Genomic DNA, 25041 nt, shown 5'->3' on the forward strand with positions numbered 1-25041 from the left:
AGAATTTAAAAACTGTCTGAGACCACTGTACTCACCTTTACAGAAGCAAAAACCCTTTCCTTTACCCTTGATGGTAATTATATCTTTAAATAAATTCCATATCAGTACACTGTGATCACTGCCACCTAGTGGTTCCTTTATCTGCAAATTCTTAATACACGAATGATCACTGCTGATAACCAGATCAAGAGTATTACCCTCTCTGGTTGCCTCTTGAACATGCTGCTGCAGAAAACAATCATCCAATAAATCCACAAAAGTCTTACTAGTGTGTGAGTGACCAACCACCCACAAGTTCCAGTCAATATTTGGGAAGTTCAAATCCCCCATTACAAGACATTCTGATTTACTAGCCCACTCTATTTCTCTGTACAACTGTTCCTTGTACTCATTTGAGTCATTAGGCTTATAACACACTCCTATTCTTATTTTTGCTTTCGCAGTGCTTATGTCACACCAAACTGACTCAACAGTGCACTGTTCATCTATATCAACTAGATGCACTTCTTTTGATTTTATGTTTTTCTTAATTGGCGGCATAACACCTCCTCCCTTCCTATCCTGTCTATCCTTTCTGTACACATTGTACTTCCCAAATTCCAATTCTGCATTCCTAATATCAGTGTGACACCATGTCTCTGATATCCCAACAATGTCCGCCTTTGACGTCTTGACCAACATCTCAAATTCATCAAATTTATTTACTATACTTCTAGCATTGGTATTCATGCACCTATTCCTAGTTACCCTAACATATCCCATATACCCACCTGTTTCACGATGACTGCCATCAGTCCCTGAAACCCCCAGCACATCTCGTTCCAGGGTGCTACTTATTCCAATAGAAGTTGTGCAAGAATCACCTTCACCTCTGCCTGTGGCTACTTTTAACCTTTTAGTCTGTGAATCCCCCCCCCCCAAAGCTAGCAGTCATCTCATATCATTCTCGTTTTCCAGTTGCCACACTGTGTACTAATACCAATATTATATATACTAATACAGATGTTATACCAATGCATTGTTAATTGATGATACATGTGAAAGCAAAGATGAACTTCATTTAGCATTTAGTTACCACTAATGGTGGGAGAGCACTATGAGCTGATGGAGTGGGTACTTAAAAATAAAAATAGTGAAAAGGCTGTCTTGCCAGTTTTATGATACTAGTTGGTATTTTTGTTAATTGGGTTTAAAACTGAAAGCTCTTAATATAGATGGATAATTTATAGAAATAAATGCAACATGATTAATTTCTGTTCTATGTGAAAAGTTAATTATGAAGTTGCAGCCTAAAGTTTTTGTACACCAAAAAGAAAACTGAAAAGAAAGAAAAAGAAAAGAAAACAAAAGAAATCTGCTAGTGATGGAAGTTCCCAATAGGGTTAATTCCTCAGGTATTTATGGGTGTTTTCAAGGAACAAGCTTAAAAAAAAAAAGACAAGGTAGGAAACTGCTGTCTTACTAAACCTTTCTAACTTTTGTATCAGCAAACACTAATAGATTTGAAAACCATTATTGTTGGTGTTTAAAAGACTAAATTGTTGTGCAGATTCTTTATTAATGACTGAAGTTTTGCAAGTTTTTTAATAGTAACTTGAATTGGACCATAAGGGAAACAAGACTCAAAAAATAAGGTGCTTAAGGAATAAATATTAAAACAGTGCTAAATATTAAAATATTTGCAACTCAAGTGTTTTTTTTTTGATTGAAGTGAGAAATTAAATTACTTCTGTGAATTACCGTTGTTATTTAAAATGTTCTAAAGGTTTAGTAATAAAAAAATAGTTATAATCACAGTGGCCAATTTAGCTTAATGATTTTTAAGACTTTAGATAATAGTCATAGTTCATAATAAACTGTATGTAAAATATTGTTTTGTTTGAAAGGCAGTAATTTGATCTGTGTTTTTTAAATGTCATATTATCAAAATCAGGGAATCCAACGCTAAGAAACAGTGATTGGTTTTGTATTGTTTTCTATAAAGAAGTACCCTTTCTAAGGGTTCTTAGTGAATGGAGGATGTAATGGCAGAATCTGTAATTTGTTTCCAGACCTGTTTTTTAGCATTTACTCTATGCCTGGGTTAGGTATCTTTTGGATTATATTTGTTTGGTATGATGTTGGACAAAATCTGATGTTTGTAAGCAAAGCAAAGTACTTTGCCTACTTAGACAAACACTTACAGTATGTTTTTAATTTAAAATCATTTAAGTGTCTGCTGTTCTATAAGTTAAAATGGTGAAAATCTTATTAAATTAGCTTTAGCATTAGTACAGGCATATGATGCAAGAAAGCAAGCTTATACAGCATCAGCCAAAAAAAACCTTGCCATTTCACCCATCCATTCATTCCAAATGTTTGCTAGTTCAGCCTTGAATTTATTTACGCTCTCAACTTCTACAATTACAGATGACAGTTTGTTCCAGCAATCAACTAGCTGCTTGATAAAGGCAAATTTCCACCCATCTATTCTACAACGGTCTTTCTTCAATTTGAATTTATGTCCCCTCAGATGATTAATATGGACAAGAGGAAGAATCCCATCAGCGTAAAACCATTCAAGGCCTTATTCACCTTAATCAGATCACCTCACAAGTTCCTAGTCTCTAGACACTGCAATTTACAGAACTTAAGCTTTTCTTTGTAAGAGCAACCCTTTGTTCCATTCACCAATCTCTGTACTGGTTCCAGCAGCTCTACATCCTTCCTAAAACGAGGACCCCAGACCTGTATACAGTACTCAAGGTGTGGCTTGACCATTGCCTTATACAAGGGGATAATCACCCTATCGCTGCAAGAAAAATTCCTGTATATCATCGACAAGACACCATGAGCTACTCTTGCAGACTGTTTGCACTGCTCAGAAAACTTCATACCTGACTGCATAATTAACCCCAGGTATTTTTCATTCTCTACCATCCTGAGTGTAGTACCGCACAGTTGATATGTTACTCTGGGATTACTGCTACCCATGTGCAGTACTTTGACTATTGTAATGTTAAAATTCAGTTGCCACCTCTCAGCCCATGTGCTCAACTTTTCTAGATCCTGTTGCAGTAGCATACTGTCATTAGTGTCATTAACGACCCTGCCAACCTTCGTATTATCTGCAAACTTGGACATTAAGCCTGATATACCTTCATCAATATCATTAATAAATATCCAAAACAACAGTGGACCCAGCACCGAACACTGAAGAACTCCACTAATAACATTAGTCCACGAAGAGCAGTGTCCATTGATTACCACTCTCTGTCTTCTTCCACTCAATCATCCTTTTATCCATTGTAGCAACTTGCCCTTAATGCCATACTTCTCCAACTTGTGTACAGTAGTTTTCCATGTTCAACAGTATCAAAGCTTTCCTAAAATCCAAGTATATGATATCAAAAATTTTTTTTTTTGCATCCAGTTCCTTTGTGACCACATCATAGCAGTGTTCTCCCCAGAAAATTTTGCCAGCCAGGTGGAAGTGTAATACTTCAAAATATTATAAAATTTTTTGTTATTTATAAATGTGACTTAATTGATCCAGAGCAAAAAATAATTGCATAATTTAACTTTATATTCTCCTGGCGTATTGACCTCGATTGCATAGTATGTTCGAATTAATATTGATCAAAATCAGTGAGCAGTACCATACGGTATCATGAGAATCACTTAAATTTTAGCTGGGCGGTCATTAAATTCACCGGACAGTGTACCTATTTGCATGGTATCCAGTCAAATTGGTCAGACAAGACTTATCCCTAACAAACCCATGTTCTGTCTGAACTATAACTGTAGTCTTGCCTAGATGATCCCGCAGCACTTCTTTAACCAGTACCTCCATTAATTTCCCCGGAACAGAAGTTAAACTAACAGATTAGGTCTGTAATTACTCGTATCATTCTTTCATCACCCTTTGTGAATTGGGGTCATATCTCCAGTCCATGAGTAACCCCCCTCAAGTCCAAGGAAGCTCTCCTAATTATGGCTAAGGGTTTAGTTACTACCTTTGCTGCCTCCTTTAATATAACTGGATAGATCCCATCCACCCTAGGTGCCTTTCTTATATTTAACTTCAACAATTTTCCTCCACTTTGCTCTCAGTTATTACTAGATCATTTAGCTCCCTGCCAGAGTTTGATAAACTTCTGGCATTCCCCTCCCTGAATAACTCCTCATGTGTGAATATAGATGCAAAATACTCATTCAGTTTGTCAGCTAGCTGAGCAGGAACAGGTGAACTATTGACATCAATTGGGCCTATCTGATTCATCCCCTTCCTTTTAGAGTTTATAAAGAATTCTTTGCTGTTTTTTTTTTTTTTTTTTTGCATCCTTTGCCAAAGATTTCTCATAATGTGCCTTTGCTTGCCTAACCTCCTTTGTGACTTGATTACAAACCAGCTTCTATCTACCACAGACTTCTGTGTCACCTGATAATTTATATGCATCCCATGCATTTTTCTTCTCTGCCACAAGTCTTCGTTAGTTCATTTGACATCCATTTAGGCCTAAACCTTGAAGAATATTTCTTAGTTGGTATGAAATGGCTAGTAGCTTCCAAGTTTAGTTCTTTGAATGCCACCCATTTAGAATTTGCTGTTGGTAACATCATCTGAACATCATCATTAAAATATTTCAAGAAGATTATATTTGGGACAGTACCAAATTGATCTCTTATAAATGTTGTAATGATTGATCTTGCTAAATTAATGTAGTGAGAACATTAATTGAGAACAAATGAGCAAAAAAACTTGGGAATTGTTAAGATAATTCTTACCTACAAGTTGGCTCACCTGGCTTGTGTGTAAAATGATTAAAAAAAAAAAAGAATGTATTGTATTTGTTGGAGTGAAATCAGTATTTTCATTGTGTCTCTAGTATCATTTTTCACTTTTTATGTGCATTAGAATTAAAGAAGTAGAAAATCAAATTACAAAAATGTTTTGTTGTTTGCACACTTACACATTTTCCTAGCTAGAATTTGCATAGTTTATTATTTGATATTATTTATGGTTACAAAATACTGGATTTTATTAAAATTTCTTGCCCATTCCAGAAATGGCAAATGCTGCCCTCTATACAGAGCTTCTGTTTATATAATTGTTTATGCCCATTGAGGATATGCTATGTGGAAATAGATGGATCCTCAATAGCAGAATTCTTTAAGTGATTTAGCCACTTTGTTGTCGAGGGGATTCAACCGTACCTTTAATTTAATATAATTTTTGAACTACTCGTCTAATTAGAAAAATAAACACATTTTTTGAGTATTATCAGAACAGTATACCAATATCCTTAATATCAATCTAAAACAGCATGAAATCAGGAACCACAAAAATTTGGACAAAAACTATTCTGCAGTTGCTACCATTTAATAGAAGCCTGTGTGAGGCCATTGAATTAGACTTACAATAATTATAATTGCACCCAAACTTAACCTGTGTGGTTTGTAGGTTTGTACCTGGAATTTTCAAAAGAAAAGAAAAAAAGAAATAATGTATTAAGAAAATCTGTCAAAAAAAAAAAAAAAAAACCAGTGTATTAAGAAAATTTGTCTTAAAATTTTTTTACATATCATTATCATATTAATAGTTTTATTGTTTGTAATTAAAAAAAAATTAAATAATTTTAGAAAAAGAATGAAAATATATTCAAAATGTTATTTTAATTTTACAAATATTTTGGTAAGTTGTGCAGAAACAGGACATCAGCAGGTCTTAGGTTCAGCTGCGTTATTTCTTGGGTTAGAATCCAGGAGTACAAAACTCTCTTGCTGGGCAGGCTATTAACATGAATGGCAAATTAAATCCATCTCTTCCTCCCTCTCCGGTACATGGGAGGGATTTAATTTTAAAGATCTATCCACTTCTACAATGCCAGATGAAAGTTTGTTCCAACAATCAATTTTTACATTTTAAGAACAGAAATTAATGTATTAGTATTATTATTAATTGTGGCAAATAATAAAAGAAAGCAAGCTTATACAGCATCAGCCAAAAAAAAGGGCCAACACGGAACCCATATCACTTGTGTATCTCTTCCGACAGTTTTCCTAGTTCTTTCTTGAATTTATTCAAACTACCTACTTCTGGGACAACAAAAGATGCGAGTTTGTTCCAACAATCAACCACCTGCTGGCCGTAGACAAAATTACACACATTTACCCCATCATTCCCCAATTCAAATTTGTGTCCATTCATGTGTCTAGTCTGAGCAAGAGAAACGATTCCATCAGCATTGAGCTTACTCAATTCATTCAAAGCTTCAGATGTCTCAGTCAGAGTCTCTGTGCACATGCCAAGAATCCATAAACTGAGTCCTTTCCTGGTAAGAGTTCTCTTTTGCTCCTCTCATTAATCTCATTGTTCTTCTCTGCACCCATTCCAACAGATTTAAATCCTTCCTAAAATGAGGCTTCCAGACCTGTATGCAGTACTCAAAATGTAGCCTGAACATTGCCCTGCTGACAAAATTCTTGTATATCATTGAAAAAATGTAATGAGCTGTCCTGGCAGCCTGTTTGCACTGCTCAGAGGACATCATATCTGACTATCTGACTACAGTTACTCCCAGGTCAATATCATTAACAAATATAGAAAGGAACACTGGGCCCAGCACTGAGCCTGCGAATTCTACTAATCCCTTTTCCTCCCCCCCCCACTTAACCATCCCTTTATCTGCAGCAGTAACTTGCCACTAATGCCACAATCCTCCAATTTGTGTAGCAGTCTGTGTGCAACAGTATCAAAAGCTTTTCTGAAATCTCAAGTATATGATCTCAAAATTATTTTTGGCATCCAGTTTCTTTGTTACTTGTTACGGTATCCAACCAGATTAGTCAGATTCCCCTTTAAAAAAACGATGCTGTGATTTCTGTATAATTCCATTCCTGTTAAGATGATCCTGCAATACTTCTTGAACCACTGACCCCGTTACTTTCCATGGAACAGAAGTCAAGCTTATAAGTCCATGTTAGTCTTGTTACCCTTTGATTCTCTTTTATGAATTGGGGATATATTTGCATATCTCCAATTCATAAGAACCTCCCCTGAATCCAAGAATGCTCTCATAGTTATTGCTAAAGGTTTGCTTACCTCTTTTGCTGCCTCCCTTAATATAATTGAATAGATTCCATCTACACACCAGATGCCTTTTTTATATTTAGTGTGAACAATTTCTCTTCCATTTTCCTCTTAGTTATCACAAAATCATTTAGCTCTGTTAGAATTTGATAAACTTCTGTTTATCTTCACCCCTAAAAATTCCTCCTGTGTGAATGTTTTTTTTTTTTTTTTTTATGAAAACCCCAAACAAGAGAGGTATCAGAACCTTAGTACATAGTACCATGCATGGGTTGGAGGTTGAGAAGATGATAGAAGATATTTGTTGACATCAGACTTCAACTTCTGTTGATTGTAATTTTCAGGAAATACGTATGAAGGAAGGTTGTTCCAGAAAATGGCAGTTGAATGAATAAACAAGGATGATGAAAAGTTGGTTCTGTGAGTTTGAAGTTGGACAATAAATGGATGTTGGCTGGTGGCGGCACATGTTCAGACTGTTTTGAAAGAGAGAGCAGAAATTATAGAAGCCAATTCAGAAGTACGGTGTCCATGGAAATATCTGTAGAAAAGGCATGCAGCAGAAACAGAATGTCTATGAGACAGAGAGTGGAGAGACCCTGTTAGAGATGAGTCATTGGTTAATCTAATTGCCCTCTTCTGAATGGAATCTAGAAGCCTGAGAGAGGTTTTGTGGGCACTGAACAATATTCCATGGCAGGGTGTATTTGCAATTTGTACAGAGTGAACAGCTGTGAAAGAAAAGTAACACTGAGAGTTAAAGAGAAAACCCGTTTTTTTTTTTTTATGCAGAAGAAGCAATATTTGTAATGTGCTTGTGCCAAGAGAAATTAGAAGTCAGGGTAACCCCCAAAAGAGGTATATCATCTTGCCTAGAAATTGGGGTGTCATCAAAGATAAGCATAGGAGCAGAAGAATCCTTTTTGTGAGATATAAGACAGGACTGAGTTTTAAAAGGATTGAAATCAACAAGTTTTTTTTGCCCCACTGGAGAATTACATGGAGATCAGCATTTAAGGAATTGGTAGTAGATATTTGAGAAGTTGAAGCTGATTGAGCAGGGTGAGGTTTCTCAAACTGGAAAGTGGAATGCAATGTACTATCATCATCAAAATTATGGATAGGATTTCCGGTCAGTCGAAGAAGGTCATTAATATACAAGAGGAAAAGAGTGAGGGGAAATAACTGAACCCTGGGGAACACCATCATTGGTGGAGAAGTTAGAAGACAGAGAGCCATCTACCATCACACTCAGTGAGCAATCAGAGAGAAAACTGGATAACCAATTACAAAAAACAGTTGGCAAAAATAAGATGGAAGCTTGTTTAGAAGACCGTTATGCCACACACAATTATTATTATTAGCCATGTGATGCAAGGAAGCCTGAACCTTATGCTGCACCAGCCAAAAAAAATTTCCGAATTACCCTGAGAGAGAGAGAGAGAGAGAGTCAGAAGTAGAAGGGAATCACATGAGTGATAGAGTCATACATTATACATTTCCATGCCCCTAGTGGTGTGTGTCAAGGTCAGTTGGCTGGTGAACAGCTGGTGGACTTTTTTTTTTTTTTTTGTTGAGTATGTCTTTGAGCATGGCGAATACACGCAAAATGTCCGAGAAAACTTTTAACATTGAACAGAGTTGATAACTATTTTAAGAGAGAAATCAACAGTAAAATAAACCATTAAAATTGGTTTAAACATTTAAATCCTAGGTAAGTGCACAATACCTTTAATTACAGTAGAAGAAATAATAACAGAAATAAAAGAAAAGAAAAACATTATTAAAATTATTAAATATATAAATAATAAACCACAAAGGTTAAATGAGATATAATCACTTTACTTGTGGGCAGAGTTCATCAGAGATTGAGAATAGTCAAAAAGTCAACAAGAGATAGTTGTTGCTGATCTGGTAACAGGATATCTAAGTCATGGGATACCTACCTGTGAAACGCTTTCGTGAACTAGTGGACTCAATGCCTCGCCGTGTGACTGCCCTTATCCGAGCGAATGGTGGGCCTACCTATTACTAGATAGGTATCCCATGATTTCTGTCCGCTCAGTATATAACGACTATAATTCTGCTGATCACTGCATTCTCAAAAGTCCTGCCTTCAGCCTGTCTGTGAATGTATTTACACCTTCACGCTGAACAATTCAACTGATTACGAAATGACAATTCGAATATGATTAAAGAGGCCTGTGTGCTCTGGATTCATTATTAATATCAAATTACTGTTGCACAGAATTGGATACAGAATAAATTGACAAGTTTAAATAATAGGAAAATATGTACATATATTAGAAATGACAATTCATTTTACCTTTTTTTGTAATGGAGTTAATCATTGTTTCTCTTCAGTGCTTTTGTCATATCCCTTACAGGTAACAGAATGGTTATAATCACTGTCCTTTCACACCTGCTAGAAAACGGTTGTGTTCGTGTCCATCAATGACACGAAGAATATTTATTGGCTATTTTCCAGAAAGTGGCTGAGTCAGTTGACAAGGGTTGCATTGCATGGTTTCTTTCTCCCAGAGACTAGTTTTTCCTCCAGCAAATTGAGAGAAACACAGAATTGGCGACACAGCATACTGACACTTCAGAGCCTTGAGAGCTGCTTTGGGTCTTAACACACCTAATCCAGTCTTAGAAGTAATTTATTTGTCTATGGTTTGAATATCTGGCCACTTTCCTGTATTGTATAGTTCGCAGCATTAAGCGATGTTCATTTTTTTTGTGGATATATAATTTGGATTTCAGAATGGAACAACAAAATGATGCAAATCGATATGATATTGGTAGGCGTATTTTCTCATTTAAAACAGTTCTTAACGAAACAGGCCTACGCGCTCTGGATTCATTGAGGAATTTATTGTAGCTTAAACACAGAGCGTACAGATAAAGCAGAAATATATGAGCTTTCGGCTATATGGTAGCCTTCGTCAGAATTAAAATACATGAATGGCAGTTGGAATGAAGATGTGCACTGCCAGGTGCGTGAGACGCGAGGTTTAATTGTTTGTTGACGTCTGTGGCTGTGACGCATGATGACGTGGCCAGCGCTTGTCCAATGACAGAACTACTGACTCTGTGATCGGGTTGACTTGGTAACCACTGTTCCTGTTTAAGGATTTATCCGAAGATTTTATATTTAATGATTCCAACCAGGTACGCTTTAGGTAATGGTGGGATCTGTCTACCACCACGACATCGCGGTGTGGGTCGATGTCGTGGTGGGTTGTCCAGACATGTTCGGCGATAGCTGAGTGTTCTATATCCGCTAAACGGATCGCTCTTTTGTGCTCCGAGAGACGTTTCTCGAGTCGACGTCCAGTCTCTCCGAAGTAGCAGCTAGTGCAGTCACGGCAAGAGATGCGGTAGACTAAACCGCTCTGCAGAAGGGTGGGGACAGGTGTTTTCACGTTGGAAATGAAAGAACGCAGTTTCCTGCCTGGGACCTGCGTTCTTTCATTTCCAACGTGAAAACACCTGTCCCCACCCTTCTGCAGAGCGGTTTAGTCTACCGCATCTCTTGCCGTGACTGCACTAGCTGCTACTTCGGAGAGACTGGACGTCGACTCGAGAAACGTCTCTCGGAGCACAAAAGAGCGATCCGTTTAGCGGATATAGAACACTCAGCTATCGCCGAACATGTCTGGACAACCCACCACGACATCGACCCACACCGCGATGTCGTGGTGGTAGACAGATCCCACCATTACCTAAAGCGTACCTGGTTGGAATCATTAAATATAAAATCTTCGGATAAATCCTTAAACAGGAACAGTGGTTACCAAGTCAACCCGATCACAGAGTCAGTAGTTCTGTCATTGGACAAGCGCTGGCCACGTCATCATGCGTCACAGCCACAGACGTCAACAAACAATTAAACCTCGCGTCTCACGCACCTGGCAGTGCACATCTTCATTCCAACTGCCATTCATGTATTTTAATTCTGACGAAGGCTACCATATAGCCGAAAGCTCATATATTTCTGCTTTATCTGTACGCTCTGTGTTTAAGCTACAATAAATTCCTCAATGAATCCAGAGCGCGTAGGCCTGTTTCGTTATGTTCGTACTATTCTTGGCCAACCAGCATACGACATGGTCGTGAGACTACAGAAAGATTTTATCTTCATAGCCCGTAGTAGACAACACCTGAGGTTTGCGCATAGGTGCAAAGCTAACGAGATTATACCGAAAGGGTTTCGCTACAAACAACCGTTTTCTAATGAGCGCATGAGACGTGCCTGTCGGAACTTCGGCCTCAAAACCCTACGTATATGGATCGGCTGCCTCCATCATGACATACAACGTGCTTCAGCGAGCAAGGCAACCCTATTAGCCGACCTTAAGACTCTGATTCCCGATCCCGTTTACACCGATGTGGTCAACACTTTATGTCACCAGGCCATCAGAGAATCAGATCTTTATTGTACCCGACAGAAACGTAAGTTTTGTAATTTGATTAATGAATCCCGTCAATTGCGCAGCCAATGTAATACCCCTCTCACTAATTCCACGGACTTCGTATTGAACCTAAGCAGCAAACAGTTATCTGCGGACCAAGTAAACTTATTGACTCTTGGCATGACGTTTGCCGTTCTTCCTAAGCACCCGCCGATCACCGACATCGCCTTAGGTGTGGAAGCCAGCTTATCACGCCTCCCAGAAGATGTAGCCAACACAATCCGCTTGAAGACTGCAGCAGTTCTACACCGTGCTCGCCCCGTCTCTTCTAACCTCAACCGTACACAGTTCTCTGCCCTCAAGGCATTGAAACAGGATTCGTCCATCGTCATTCTACCGGCAGACAAAGGCCGCCGTACGGTTGTAATGGATCACACTGATTACATGGCGAAAGCGCTACTACTTTTACGGGATACTACTGTATACAAACCCCTGACCATCAACCCCAACAGAGTTTTAGAACGATGGGAATCAGAGGTGAATATCCTCGTCAACAGTTGGCTGAAACAAGGGAAGATCACACAGTCAACCCGTAATCACCTCCGTGCTTCCGGATGTCAGATCCCACGGTTTTACGGCCTACCGAAAGTGCACAAAGAAGACACACCACTGAGACCAATTGTATCCTGCTGTGGATCACCGACTTACGAGCTGTCTAAATTTGTCTCGAGACTTCTTTCTCCTCTGGTTGGCAAGACCACCCACACCGTTTCCAACAGTGTTGAATTCATAAAGAGGATTCGCACTGTATCCATCTCGCAGAATCAAGTTATGGCATCGCTCGACGTCATATCGCTCTTTACCTCCATCCCTGTGGAACTTGCCATTTTATGTGCAAAAACAACTCTTGGACAATGATAGAACCCTCAACGAAAGAACTGGTCTCACACCCGATGACATTTCCACCGCCCTCAGACTGTGCTTAACAGGGGGTGCGATCATATTTAATGACTCAGTCTACCAGCAGATACATGGCACGGCCATGGGTTCCCCGGTCAGCTCAGTCACAGCAAACATCGTGATGGAGGAGTTAGAGGGACGTGCGTTTGCACACGCACCTGATCACATCGCCTTTTGGTGTCGCTATGTTGACGATGTGTTCGTGGTCATCCCTAGAGACTCAGGTCAGCGACTTCTATCGTACCTCAACTCACTATCGCCCTTCATAAAAATTCACGATTGAGCTGGAGTCGAACAACTCTTTACCATACTTAGACACACTTGTCCGACGTGAAGGCACATACCTGAGGACTACAGTTTATCGTAAGCCCATGTGTGCTGGCCAGTTTACCAACTTCCGGTCAGCACACGCGCGAGGCCACCTCCTCTCCACGGCCCGAACCTTGCTTACTCGCGCCTGGACACACTCCAGCTCCGCTGATGAAAGACGCAAAGAGGTCACTAGGGTCAAAGTAGACCTTACGAGGTGTGGCTACCCCATTGACGTCCTCGACAGGTGTGATCTACAGACACGTGACATCGTGACGACCAGCTACAACACCAACAGTGACGAGCCATCCACAAGGGCATTCATCCCATACTACCCCAACCTGTCACAACAGATCGGCAGAATCCTGAGAACGCACGGAATAAAGTGCATCCAGCTCCCAGGCAGGAAACTGCGTTCTTTCATTTCCAACGTGAAAACACCTGTCCCCACCCTTCTGCAGAGCGGTTTAGTCTACCGCATCTCTTGCCGTGACTGCACTAGCTGCTACTTCGGAGAGACTGGACGTCGACTCGAGAAACGTCTCTCGGAGCACAAAAGAGCGATCCGTTTAGCGGATATAGAACACTCAGCTATCGCCGAACATGTCTGGACAACCCACCACGACATCGACCCACACCGCGATGTCGTGGTGGTAGACAGATCCCACCATTACCTAAAGCGTACCTGGTTGGAATCATTAAATATAAAATCTTCGGATAAATCCTTAAACAGGAACAGTGGTTACCAAGTCAACCCGATCACAGAGTCAGTAGTTCTGTCATTGGACAAGCGCTGGCCACGTCATCATGCGTCACAGCCACAGACGTCAACAAACAATTAAACCTCGCGTCTCACGCACCTGGCAGTGCACATCTTCATTCCAACTGCCATTCATGTATTTTAATTCTGATGAAGGCTACCATATAGCCGAAAGCTCATATATTTCTGCTTTATCTGTACGCTCTGTGTTTAAGCTACAATAAATTCCTCAATAAAACAGTTCTTAAATTCTTTTCACTTAAAGAACATTAAATGATGGTGTTAACAACTGCAAATTCTAAATCGGAAGTATTCAGAGAATTAACTGTTGAGGCTACTAAGCTTTTTAAACCATTTAAGATTTACTTTTCAAGATTTGCACCTAAATAGATATCAAATAAACTGGGGAGACTAGTCGCAGAGAAGAAAAACACAGAGGATGCATATAAATTATCAAGGGATACAGACACCTACAGCACTATTGTATCCAAATATCATTGTAAGGGAGGGCATGGCAACCAGGTTTTTGAATGTTTTTTAGATAAATCACTTATACGCATGGTTAAGGGGGCATATTCCCCCTCTACCTCTCCTGAATATGTCCCTGACCTACAGTATGTATCAACCAGCCTGGAATCAAGTCACTAAAGGGGCTAAGACAGATTATGAAAAGTCTTTGGCTAATAATGCAAAGAAAAACATCAAAAACTTCTTTATGTAAACACTGGTAGTAACAGTGGTTTAACTGTTGGTGATACTGATCCTGGCATCCTGCTGTTAACAAACTGAATAAATATTTGGCATTTAGATTCACAAATGAAGCTTTTGGCCATACCAAATGGGTTGGGCATACCAGAAGTATACCAAGTTATAACTGGAAATGATTTTGCAATAAATCAGAGGAAAATCAAAGAAAAATTGAGGAAAAATAAGGCAAAAAAAAAATAATAAATAAGTTTATTTTTCTTTTGTGTTTTGTACAATTTTTCTTTCCCCTTATTGTTTCCAAACAATAAAAGTTTGTAAACAGTAAGGAGGTCCAGCACTGGATCCTAATGGCCTCCACTAATAACATTAATCCCACCAGGGTTCGAGCCCGTGACCACCAAATACGGAGGATGCGGAATGGTCAGGGAATGACCACCGCATATTATCGGAGCAATATGTCCTTAGTTGCTAATGCTCCTAAAAACTAAATAACAACAACAACATTAATCTACGAAGTATCTCTACTTTAAAATTTTGAATACGAGGTGTGGCAATAAAGTTCCCAGACTGCTGCAAAAAAAAGAGCACAAAGTGAAGGAACTCAAAAATGGTTTTATTATTTTTTTAAAGTAATCAGACCCTAATTGAAAATGACATTCAGTTCGGCGGTTACGTTTTTCTTTATGTCTTCAAGATTCTGAATTGTCTTGATAAGTGAAAGCCTTTTAAATGTCAAGAGCAATTGTTTGTGTTTCACCGAACTTTTCCATTGAATTGAATCCATAAATGGGTAACATAAGCCAGAATATCACCAGTGGATCAACACTGACAGAATCCATACTGGCAATTGTTGATCAGACAAGGTTTCTAGATAGTTTAAGAGTTGGCAGTTAATTTATTTCTCCATTACTTTAGAAAGAGTAGAAGTAATTGCAATGGGACGATAATTGGATGGGAGGGATTTGTCACCGTTTTTAGGAACTGGCTGTATATGAGCAAATTTCCAAGCAGAAGGAAAAACACCTTTAGAATAAGAAAGTGAAAAAAAAAGGTGATACAGAACAGGAGTAAGTTCAGGATCGCAGGTTTTGAGAACAAGTGGAGAAATAACATCAGGAACTGGATTTTTCTTAGCATCAAGATTCATCAAAATCCTTCTGACATCCTTATTACAGAAGACCACAGGAGGCATCAAATGGAGCATGCTGGGAATGGTGGGAGGTGTTTTACCAAGATCATTAATACATGAGTTGGAAGAAAAATGGGATGTTAGCAGGTTAGCTTTATCCTTGGCTGAAGTGACAATAGAACCATTTGGTTTTGACAGAGGTGGGAGCAGAAATGGGCAAAAGTTGTGACCTTTAGTTTTGGCAAGAGACCAGAATGCTTGGCTACCATTAGGGCAAGAAGCAAGTTTTCTACTCTTTGCCTGTTCAAAATCTAGTTTGGACTGATTAATAACTGCTTTACAATTGTTGCAAGCTTTGGTGTAGGCAGAACATGAAACTGAACAATTGGAAGCAAGCCAATTATGCTATGCAACATTCTTCTCTTGAACAGCCTTAGCACACTTTTGGAAAACCAAGGTTTAGGTAAAGGACAAGATTTTAAATTGGATTCCATTCCTGCAAGAATAATTTCACTGACACGATCTGAGCAAAAGTTGACATCAGAAGTTTTGAAACAGTAATCCAACCAAGGAAAAGAAGAAAAGAAATCATGCAGGCCATCTCATTTTGCATTCCTGTAATGCCAAACAACACAAGGTTGGGAATAGCCATGAGATAAAGGCTCCATTGGATAAGAGACAATCACCAAGTTGTGATCTGAGGTGCCTAAAGGACCACTCACTTAGACCATGTACTTAGAAGAGTTGTTTGTGATCAAAAGATCAAGCGTGTTGGCTGTATGGTTAGGATTGTCTGGTATTTTGGTAGGTAAATGAACATTCTGTACGAGGTCATTAGTAATTGCAAAAGCCTCAGCATCTCGGCTAGCTGGGTCTGTGTGACTAGAAAATGGAAGCCAGCTGGAGTTGTGAACATTAAAATCACCAAGGAAAATTACCTCACTGTTAGGAAAGTTGGACTGGAGAAAGTCAAGTTGCAAAGAGAGGAAGTCAGAGAGTTCCATGTGATTAGTGGTGTTGGGAGAATGGTAGACACAACAGATGAATTTGACAGAATGAAGTAGAGAGATTTTAAGCCAGAAAAGATTGAAAAGGGGAGATTCCAAATTACCAAGTCTCTGGCAGGGAATATTGGAACTGAAATATGCACATACCACCCTTGAGGCAAAAGGAATCATACAGTGAATAATTTGGGCAACTGAGATGAGCAGTGGTTGAATCAACCGATAACTGAGATTCTGTCAGAAAAAGTACATGGGGTTTGGCAGGCTGTAAGTGGAAATGGACATCATTGAGATTAGAACTGAGACCACGTATATTTGTGAAATGAACTAGGAAGTGTTTGGGAGGTTTAGATCTTTTTGCAGATAAGTTTACTCTATTAGTTTGACAATTCATGGTGTATTCAATAGTAGGAAAAAGTGGGGGGAACATGGTCTGCGAACTAATGAAATATACCGAGATCCCTGACATAACAATCCCCCCCCGCATACACACTACTCGGACTCCTTCCAGTCACTATCTGGCAGTATAGAAGTAGCAAGATTATACACTAGCTTTATAAACCAATAGGTTTGGTCTTGTGTACTAACTAGCGGCCGGCCTGTAAACATCATTTTAGAGCTGTAGCCCCAAAATGTAAGGAAGTTTGGATCTTGCCATGGTGTTCATCATAACCTCAAAAGACATCAATCATACTGTATGATGGAAGAGATGGGGAAGGGTTGACAGGAACTTAGCTCTGGAGACTAAACATGGGTTCCACCACTTCAAGCCTCCAATAAGCGAAGTGGTGGTATTGCACCGGTTGATGAGAGTCACTACCACCTAGTATTGGCTGGTAATGCAGAGGGGGTGGCATTCCTCCGTGTGGTGTGGACACCACACCTCGACCCCTGCTTACATTGGTTCACACCTGGGTGGTCACCGACAGTTTGCTTGCACATGGGGGTTATACCCAGGATTACTAACAGTGTCACCATGAAGGTGGAAGCCGAGGATTTGGCTGTCACAAACCATCCAGACTTCACTGAAATTGGGTCCATTGATTTGAGTATCACCCGAATATCAGTTCTATCAGCATTTTTGACTCTCAGGTAGCAAGCACAGCTTGTCTGGCATGTCTGAAAAATTGTAGATGCAGAATACCTGTTCAGTTTGTTAGCAGAGTGAGTGGGATCATCAACAGTTATATAAGTCATTTAGTGGATCAATGTGATTCATTCCCTTTTTTATGCTGTTTACATAAGTAAAGAATCTTTGCTAGAGACTTCTCATAATTTGCCTTAGCTTAATTTCAAATTTCAAAAAATGCTATCTTAAAAATCTTAAAAAATATATATATATTTTGTGTCCACTAATCCTTTGCATATCTATCCTAAAAGTTTTAGGATTGCAATGGAATTGCTAGTAAATCTAATCTTTTCTGTTTTACTTACATTGATTAGTATTTGTTAAAAATTTAATACAATGATAAACAGGGGTGCAATCTATTTCTAGCTTATCCTTCATTATATGTCATTATTGTATTATGGTTTTATGTATTTTTTGTGTTTATTATTCTTTTCCCGCTGGCAGTTATGTGAAATTATTTGCAATGTATATTCGCACCCTAAACTCATGTTTTGCCTATTTAGTAGAACTGCTTCAGATTTTTAATAGAAAAAAAATGTGGCAAAAAATTACCGTTGCAAGTATTGTGCATTATTCCTGAGTAAACAGCATGGAGTAACCCACAAGAAACATTCTAATTGTCCATCTCTGCCAGTGGATTAAAGATGAATATTTTAATTACATGTCATGGTTAACAGTAATGCTTAATCATATTAATTTAAAGATAAAACAAGAGGAAGAAGAACTACGAACAAAAAGAATGAAGCTCTTAGAAACCCTCCAAGGTAATAATTCTTAAAACATAAATTTTAGTAACCAGTTGTTAGGTATTTACACAATGTATACTAGGGCACAAATGGGGAACCTGTGGCATACAGGTTCCCCATTATTGATGGGGAACCTGTATGCCAGGGAAAAATTATTGATGTGTGAATTTTTTGTTTCTTTTATGGCACTCAATCTCAGCAAGGTTCACCATTCTTGTACTAGATTTTATAGTTAATTTATTCTATTTGTAAATATGTTATGATTTAACTTTTTTTTTTTTTGTAATACACACGTACAGCAATATAAAAATTTATTATGTGTCATCACTTTCTTATCAGTGCTTTCTATCTGTAAAAAAATCTGTAAATCTAAATTTACAGATTTTTATACTGAACAATTTTTGAATTACAGGCATCCAAAAAAATTGTAAAATGTTCAAATTTCATTATGCAGACAAATGTTGGATTGCAAGTAAATTTAATTCTAATCAAAATACACGTATCAAATAGGACTCATTTTAAAGCCCTTTTTATGGGCTTTCATTTATACATGATATATTGCACATAATATCATTTTTGATTTTCATAATCAATCGGAGCCTCCGTAGCCAGGTTGGCAGGAGCAGCAGTGCATAGCACATGCTTCTTGATTCGGGGTTCGAGCCCGTGACCACCAAATACGGAGGATGCGGAAAGGTCAGGAAATGACCACCGCATATCCCTGGAGCAATATGGCCTTAGTTGCTAATGCTCCTAAAAACCAAATAACAACAACATAATCAGTCAATCAACTAAAATTTCAAAAAACGTCTTAAAAAATATATGAGGGTTTAAAAAGTTTGTGGTCTGACTATGAGAGGGTAGTAGTACAATTTTACAACTCTGTGCACTTAATGTATGACACTTCAAAAAGTAACCCCCCCAAGTTTCATGCACTTTCAGTAACATATTTTTTAATTACAACTCTTGAAGTCAACAAAGTTGTGTGAATGAGGAAAGATAGACAAAATCAGTCACAATGCAGTCATCCACTATTTTGGGAAAATGAGACTAGTTCATGAGGATATGGTTACAACATTGAGGGAGGGGAGGCCCCCTCCTATTCCATTTCATTGTTAAGAATTGGGCAGCATAATTTAAACAGTGGTGGGAGGGAGAGCCTGGAAGATAACTTATGCTATGGAAAACCTGTGATTTCTATCACTCCAGAAGTTGTTGACTGTGTGCATGATCAGTTGATGAGTGATCGACGGGTGACAGTTTCATACATTGGCAGTATATTGGACATCTCATCCGAATTTGTGTATCACATAATAATGGATGTTCTCACTATGAAAAAGGTGTCAGTACAATGGGTTTCAAATTTGTTGACATCAGATCAAAGATACATAAAGAGTTGACAAGCCAAAGGAACATGCATTGTTTCCAAGCAGATCCAGCAAATTTCCTTTCAATATTTGTGACCATGGATGAGATGTGGGTCCATCACTTTTATTCAGAGACATAAAGGAGTAGTCCAAACAGTGGAAACATATTTTGCCCCCCCCCCCCCCAGGAAGGCCAGGTCGATTCCTTCTGCTGGCAAAGGTGATGGCATTGGTTTTTTTGGATGATGACGGAGTGTTGCCAGTCACAGGGGCATATTACGTAGACCTTTTGATGCTTGAAAGCATCAAAAACAAACACCAAGGAAAACTCAGCGAAGAAATCTGTTTTTCATCACGACAGCATGCCTGCTCACAAGTCTGTCATTGACATGGATGAAGCTTTGAAATCTTGTTCCATCTCTCATATTCACCAGATCTAGCACCATCAGACTTTCGCCTATTTTTTCCTAATTTGAAAAAAAAATACTGGTTGGTCAAAAAAATGAACAGCATCCATTTGCCTACCAACAATGACATCTTTGCTGCAGTGGGATGCATTCCTGGAGGACCAAGAGAAAACTTTCTTTGCAGCAGGAATCAACATATTGCAGCATCGGTGGCAAAGTGTATTGACTCCAAATTGGGCTATGGTGAAAAGTAATGTGTTACCAGAATCCTTAGATAAACCCTTCATACACCAGATCACTAATTTTTAAAATGCACCTTATATATTCTGTGTCCACTATTCCTCTGCATAACCTTAAGGTTTCAGGATTGCAATGGAATTACTAGTAAATTTAATTTGATATTGTATAAGTTCAACAAAGGTTCCAGTTACCAAAAGAGTTTTACATGTTCATCTTTTTGACATTTTCACAGGACTCTATCAGAATTTAGTATTTTTAATGATAGTTTTTGATTGGCTGCTCTTGTTCTGTTTGCTGTTAGAATGCAGACTGTTCTTTTGACTCTGTTGATAGATGAGCTTTTAGTCAAAGCTTTCAATTTGTGAATGGACAGAGTATTGGATACTGATGGATGCTTGAGTGGAGAGGGTCCATATGGAAACAGGACCTAACTCTGTATGTCTTTATTTGAATCAAGTGCACACCATATCTACCAGTGAACATTGTAATTTACTTGTTACGAAAACCAGTCATATTTTCTAAAGCTGTATAGCCATATTTTGTTGTGGTTTCTTCTCTCTAGCTTTCAGAGAATGAATAAGCTTTTGTTGATACTTTTGCCTGACTTCAGAGGGATGAAAGAATGGAGTTTCTGGATACCATCCATGGCTCTAGCTGATCCTGTCTATACTGTTTGTTGGTCACAAATGAAAAAATGGATTTCAGTGATGTTGGTTTTGGCCCAGTTATAAAGTTGTGGGGAATCATCATTTCATTAACTTACACAAGGCAAAGACTTGTCTGTGTACTTTGATTCAGCTTGTCACATGCACTGTTTCCATTTTAAGTGGCAAAAAACATGCCACCCTGCCTTTACATCAAAATCTGTCTTGTGCAAACAGGGGTTGAAAAAGTTCATTTTGTTTTTATACTGTAATGTGTCACCATCAGCAAAGTAGAATATTTTGTCAAGAGTCTTGTGAAAATGTGACCAAATGAACTGTAACAATAAATGCAGAAACAGGGGAACAGCTATAGTATCATGAATTAAGCAACCAACTACAATCACACAATTAGTATGTTCTAGTTTTTAACTTGCCTGTGCATTATTCAAGTGGAATTCCTGACCAGCATCTTGCAGCACAAATGAATATAAAATTTTCTATGTTCATTTTGTTATAGTTTAAAATGTTTTCCTGTTGTTTACTGGAATCCATTACCCGAATATGACATTTTCTGTACAGTGGGATTAATTCCCACTGTACAGAAAAACTTTCTTCAAAGTAATGGATTTTCTTCAAAATCAATGGTAATTACTACCTTATTTGCGTAAGAAGAACATCTTTATAATTTTTTACAGCAACTTCCAATTCCTGTAATTGACACTTGCATCATTAATTTAGTATTTTGGTGAATTGTGTAAACATTATGAGTGCCACTTGCCTCTGAAAAAACAGTTTTTGTTGAAAAACTTGAAAAATTTTTAAAATCCTTTTTATGATCTGGGTATCTTTCTTTCAGAATAAATAAAAACTTAATGTAATTATTTCATTTTAATTTCTTTTGTACATGTTCACATTTTTGATTTATTTTAACAGATACACAAACTTTTTTTCCCTAGCTTATTTCTTTATTGTCATCAGGAAATCTGTTATCTAAGTAATCACATACATGTTTGATAAACTGAATTATAGCTGCAGTGTCAACATCATTTTGAATTTTTGATAATACTTTCACATTTTCACTCCGGAAAATATTTTTTCCAAGATATTGGCTTCTTAATTTGTTTATTTTAGTTTTAACATATTGATGTGCATCAGTAATTTTTAAACAACTTTTTTGTAGATATTTGCAAAGTGATGCAAACTCTTCTAATACATCATTGAGTGCAATTAATGCCACATGATATTGTGAATTGGTCAAAATTTGTAAACAGTATTTACTAATAGGATCATTACATTCGTTAATCTGCTCATTGCAATATTCGATTAATATTTCATAATTTTTTACTAAAGCATGAACTGCAAAATGTCTGGATAACCATCTGACTTCATTTAATGGTCTAAAAGATACATCATGTTCTGTAACCTGGGCTAGTTCTTCTAATTTTCCTTTTTTTATGCTAGACCTGCTAAACACTGTGTATACATTTCTTAGCAACGTCTCTATATCTTGCATAATAGATACATTTTTCCATGCTTTGTGCAATCCTAAATCTTCTCGGTGCGCAACACAATGTTGTTCAGATAGATGTAATATTTCTTTTTTGAGAATTGCTGCTACTCCATTTTTTCCTTCCAAGCATAACACTTGCTCCCTCTGATGTGAACATTACCATCTTTTGAATATCAAGATTATATTCGTGGTACAAAAATTTAATTTTTTCTAAAATGGACATACTGTTACAGTTTGTAAGCTTCAAAATACCTCCGAATACTGTTTTGTAATATGTTTCATTTTTCACTCGAAATTTAAAATACAAAATTAATATTTTTTGTACTGAAATATCAGTACTTTCGTCTACAATTAACGTGTGGAAAGTAGATTCTCTTATTTCGTTCAGGATATTTTTTATGAGAACAGAATTTTTACATTCAACAAATTTAAATGAATAATTTTTGCTTCTCCAATTTTTTGGTATATCTATAAATTTTTCCATGTGTTCACAAATGTCTTGTACAGAGTTCATTGATGCATTAATTTTTATGGCTAATATCACATCATTAATTAAAACCTTAACCATATCAAAATTTGATTTCAATCATTCACATCTTTCCTTTTTTATGTTATGTACTTCTACTACAGTTTCCGTCAAAATACTTAAAATTCCACCTTTTTTCAGATTATGTAACTTGGTAACTGCGTCTATATGTATCTTCTGACTTAAATGCCATTATAAATAATCTAGTTTCCATTCTTCCCATTTTCTTCCTATACTAAATTTTCCTGTGACTTTTGCTTCTGCACAAAAAGTATACAAAACGACACCATTTTCTTCATTGAATTGAAAAATATCTCCTAGTTTTAGGCTTTGCTTCTTGTTTGATGATGGAATTTCAGCATCAATTTGTTTTAAAAGCCAATCCTTTTTAAATGTTTTGCAAGTTTTTTTTATTTATGTCTTCAGTTTTTCTTTTGGACATATTTTATCTGAAAAATTTTAAAATTAAAGAATTTTATTAGGTAAAAATATTAAGTAATACTAAACATTTTTGGTTATACATAAAAAAAAACTGGATCAGTAGATCTGCCCACATATTTTTATGTATTAATTAGTAAAAATTAATACATAAAAAACACAACTTCGAAAATTTTCACAATCACAATACGTTCCTTATACACTCTACCTCCGCACATACTGTGTATGTGTGTGGTTGAGTGGATGGAATGTAAAAATGCTGACCTTCCCTATTCATCATCATCATCATCATCATCATCAGCCATTTTCAATCCACTGCAGGATGAAGGCCTCTCCAGCAACTTTCCAGTTCCTTCTGTTTTGAGCACTGGCCATCCATTTACAATGTACTACCCACAAACTCATGAATTTCATTTATCCATCTCCGCCTTTGTCTTCCAGGTTGTCTTCTAGCTCCTCTTGGGTACCATTCTGTTATTTTCTTAGTCCATCTGTCATCATGTCTTCAAGTTATGTGTCCTGCCCAAGACTGCTTTAGTTTTGATAAGAATGTCCTTTACTTGAGTTTGCTGCCTAATCCATGTGTTTCTCTTCTTATCTAACAGTCTGATTCCCAGTATAATTCGTTCCATTCTTCGCTGTGTAGTTCTCAGCTTCTCTTCCATTCTTTTGGTGAGTGCCCAAGTTTCACTTCCATAAGTCATGGTGGGGAGTATAGATTGGTTCATTATTTTATTTCAGACAAACTGGGATATTGCTCTTCAGTATGTGACTATATTTCCTGAATGCTATCCATTCAAAATTTATTCTTCTCTTGACTTCCAGCCATTTATCATTATTACAGCTAATAACTTGTCCTAGATAAGTATATAACTCCACCTTTTCAATTACTGCTCCTTCAATCATTATTTCTCTTTCCGTGGCATGCTTGTTCATCATTACTTTTGTTTTAGCCATATTCATCTTTAGTCCAAAATCCTTACTAACTGTGTATAACTGATTAAGATTTTCCTCTAATTCTTTGGGATCGTGGCTTATGACCACAATGTCATCTGCAAATCATAAATGGTTTAGGTACTCTCCGTTCACATTGACTCCTTTCTGCGACCAGTCTAATCTTCTGAAAGCTTCCTCAAGGGCAGCAGTAAACAGCTTCGGAGATATTGTGTCTCCTTGTCGAACTCCTTTCTCGATTTTAAATTTCCTACTGTCTTTGTCTAGTCTAATAAAGGAGGTAGCACTCTCATATATTTTCTTCAAAATCATAATATATGGGGTATCTATGCCTTGTCTTTCCAGTGCCCGAAACATTTCCTTATGCTGTATGGAGTCAAATGCCCTTTCATAATCCACAAATGCCAGGCATAATGATGTTTTATATTCATTTGCTTTCTCCATTAGCTGTGATATTACGTGAAGGTGATCCATAGTTAAGAATCCTTTCCTAAAGCCAGCTTGCTCTTTCGGTTGATTCTCATCAAGTATTCTTTTTACTCTGTTAGTAATGACCCTTGCGAACAACTTGTAGATGTGGGATAACAATCTAATTGGTCTATAATTTCCATTTCTGATTTATCTCCTTTCTTATGCAGCAAAACTATGATTGCATTATTCCACTGCTTAGGCGTCACACCTTTTCTAATGCACTTTGTGAAGAGCCTTGCCAGTTTTTGT

The 25041-nt window shown here is 37.6% G+C and overlaps 1 protein-coding gene across 1 annotated transcript in view; it reads left to right on the forward strand.

Annotated features, from left to right (window-relative positions):
* Positions 1-25041, forward strand: part of LOC150077095 (uncharacterized) — a 282019-nt gene that overhangs the window by 62358 nt on the left and 194620 nt on the right. Inside the window, exon 4 of the mRNA XM_090386247.1 lies at positions 18193-18253. Coding sequence (XP_090242373.1) covers positions 18193-18253 — 61 coding nt within the window. The remainder of the gene's footprint in view (positions 1-18192; positions 18254-25041) is intronic.

This window comes from Mastigoproctus giganteus, chromosome 12 (genome assembly GCF_048544385.1).
Source record: "Mastigoproctus giganteus isolate SK-2022 chromosome 12, ASM4854438v1, whole genome shotgun sequence".
Lineage (NCBI taxonomy): Eukaryota > Metazoa > Arthropoda > Arachnida > Uropygi > Thelyphonidae > Mastigoproctus > Mastigoproctus giganteus.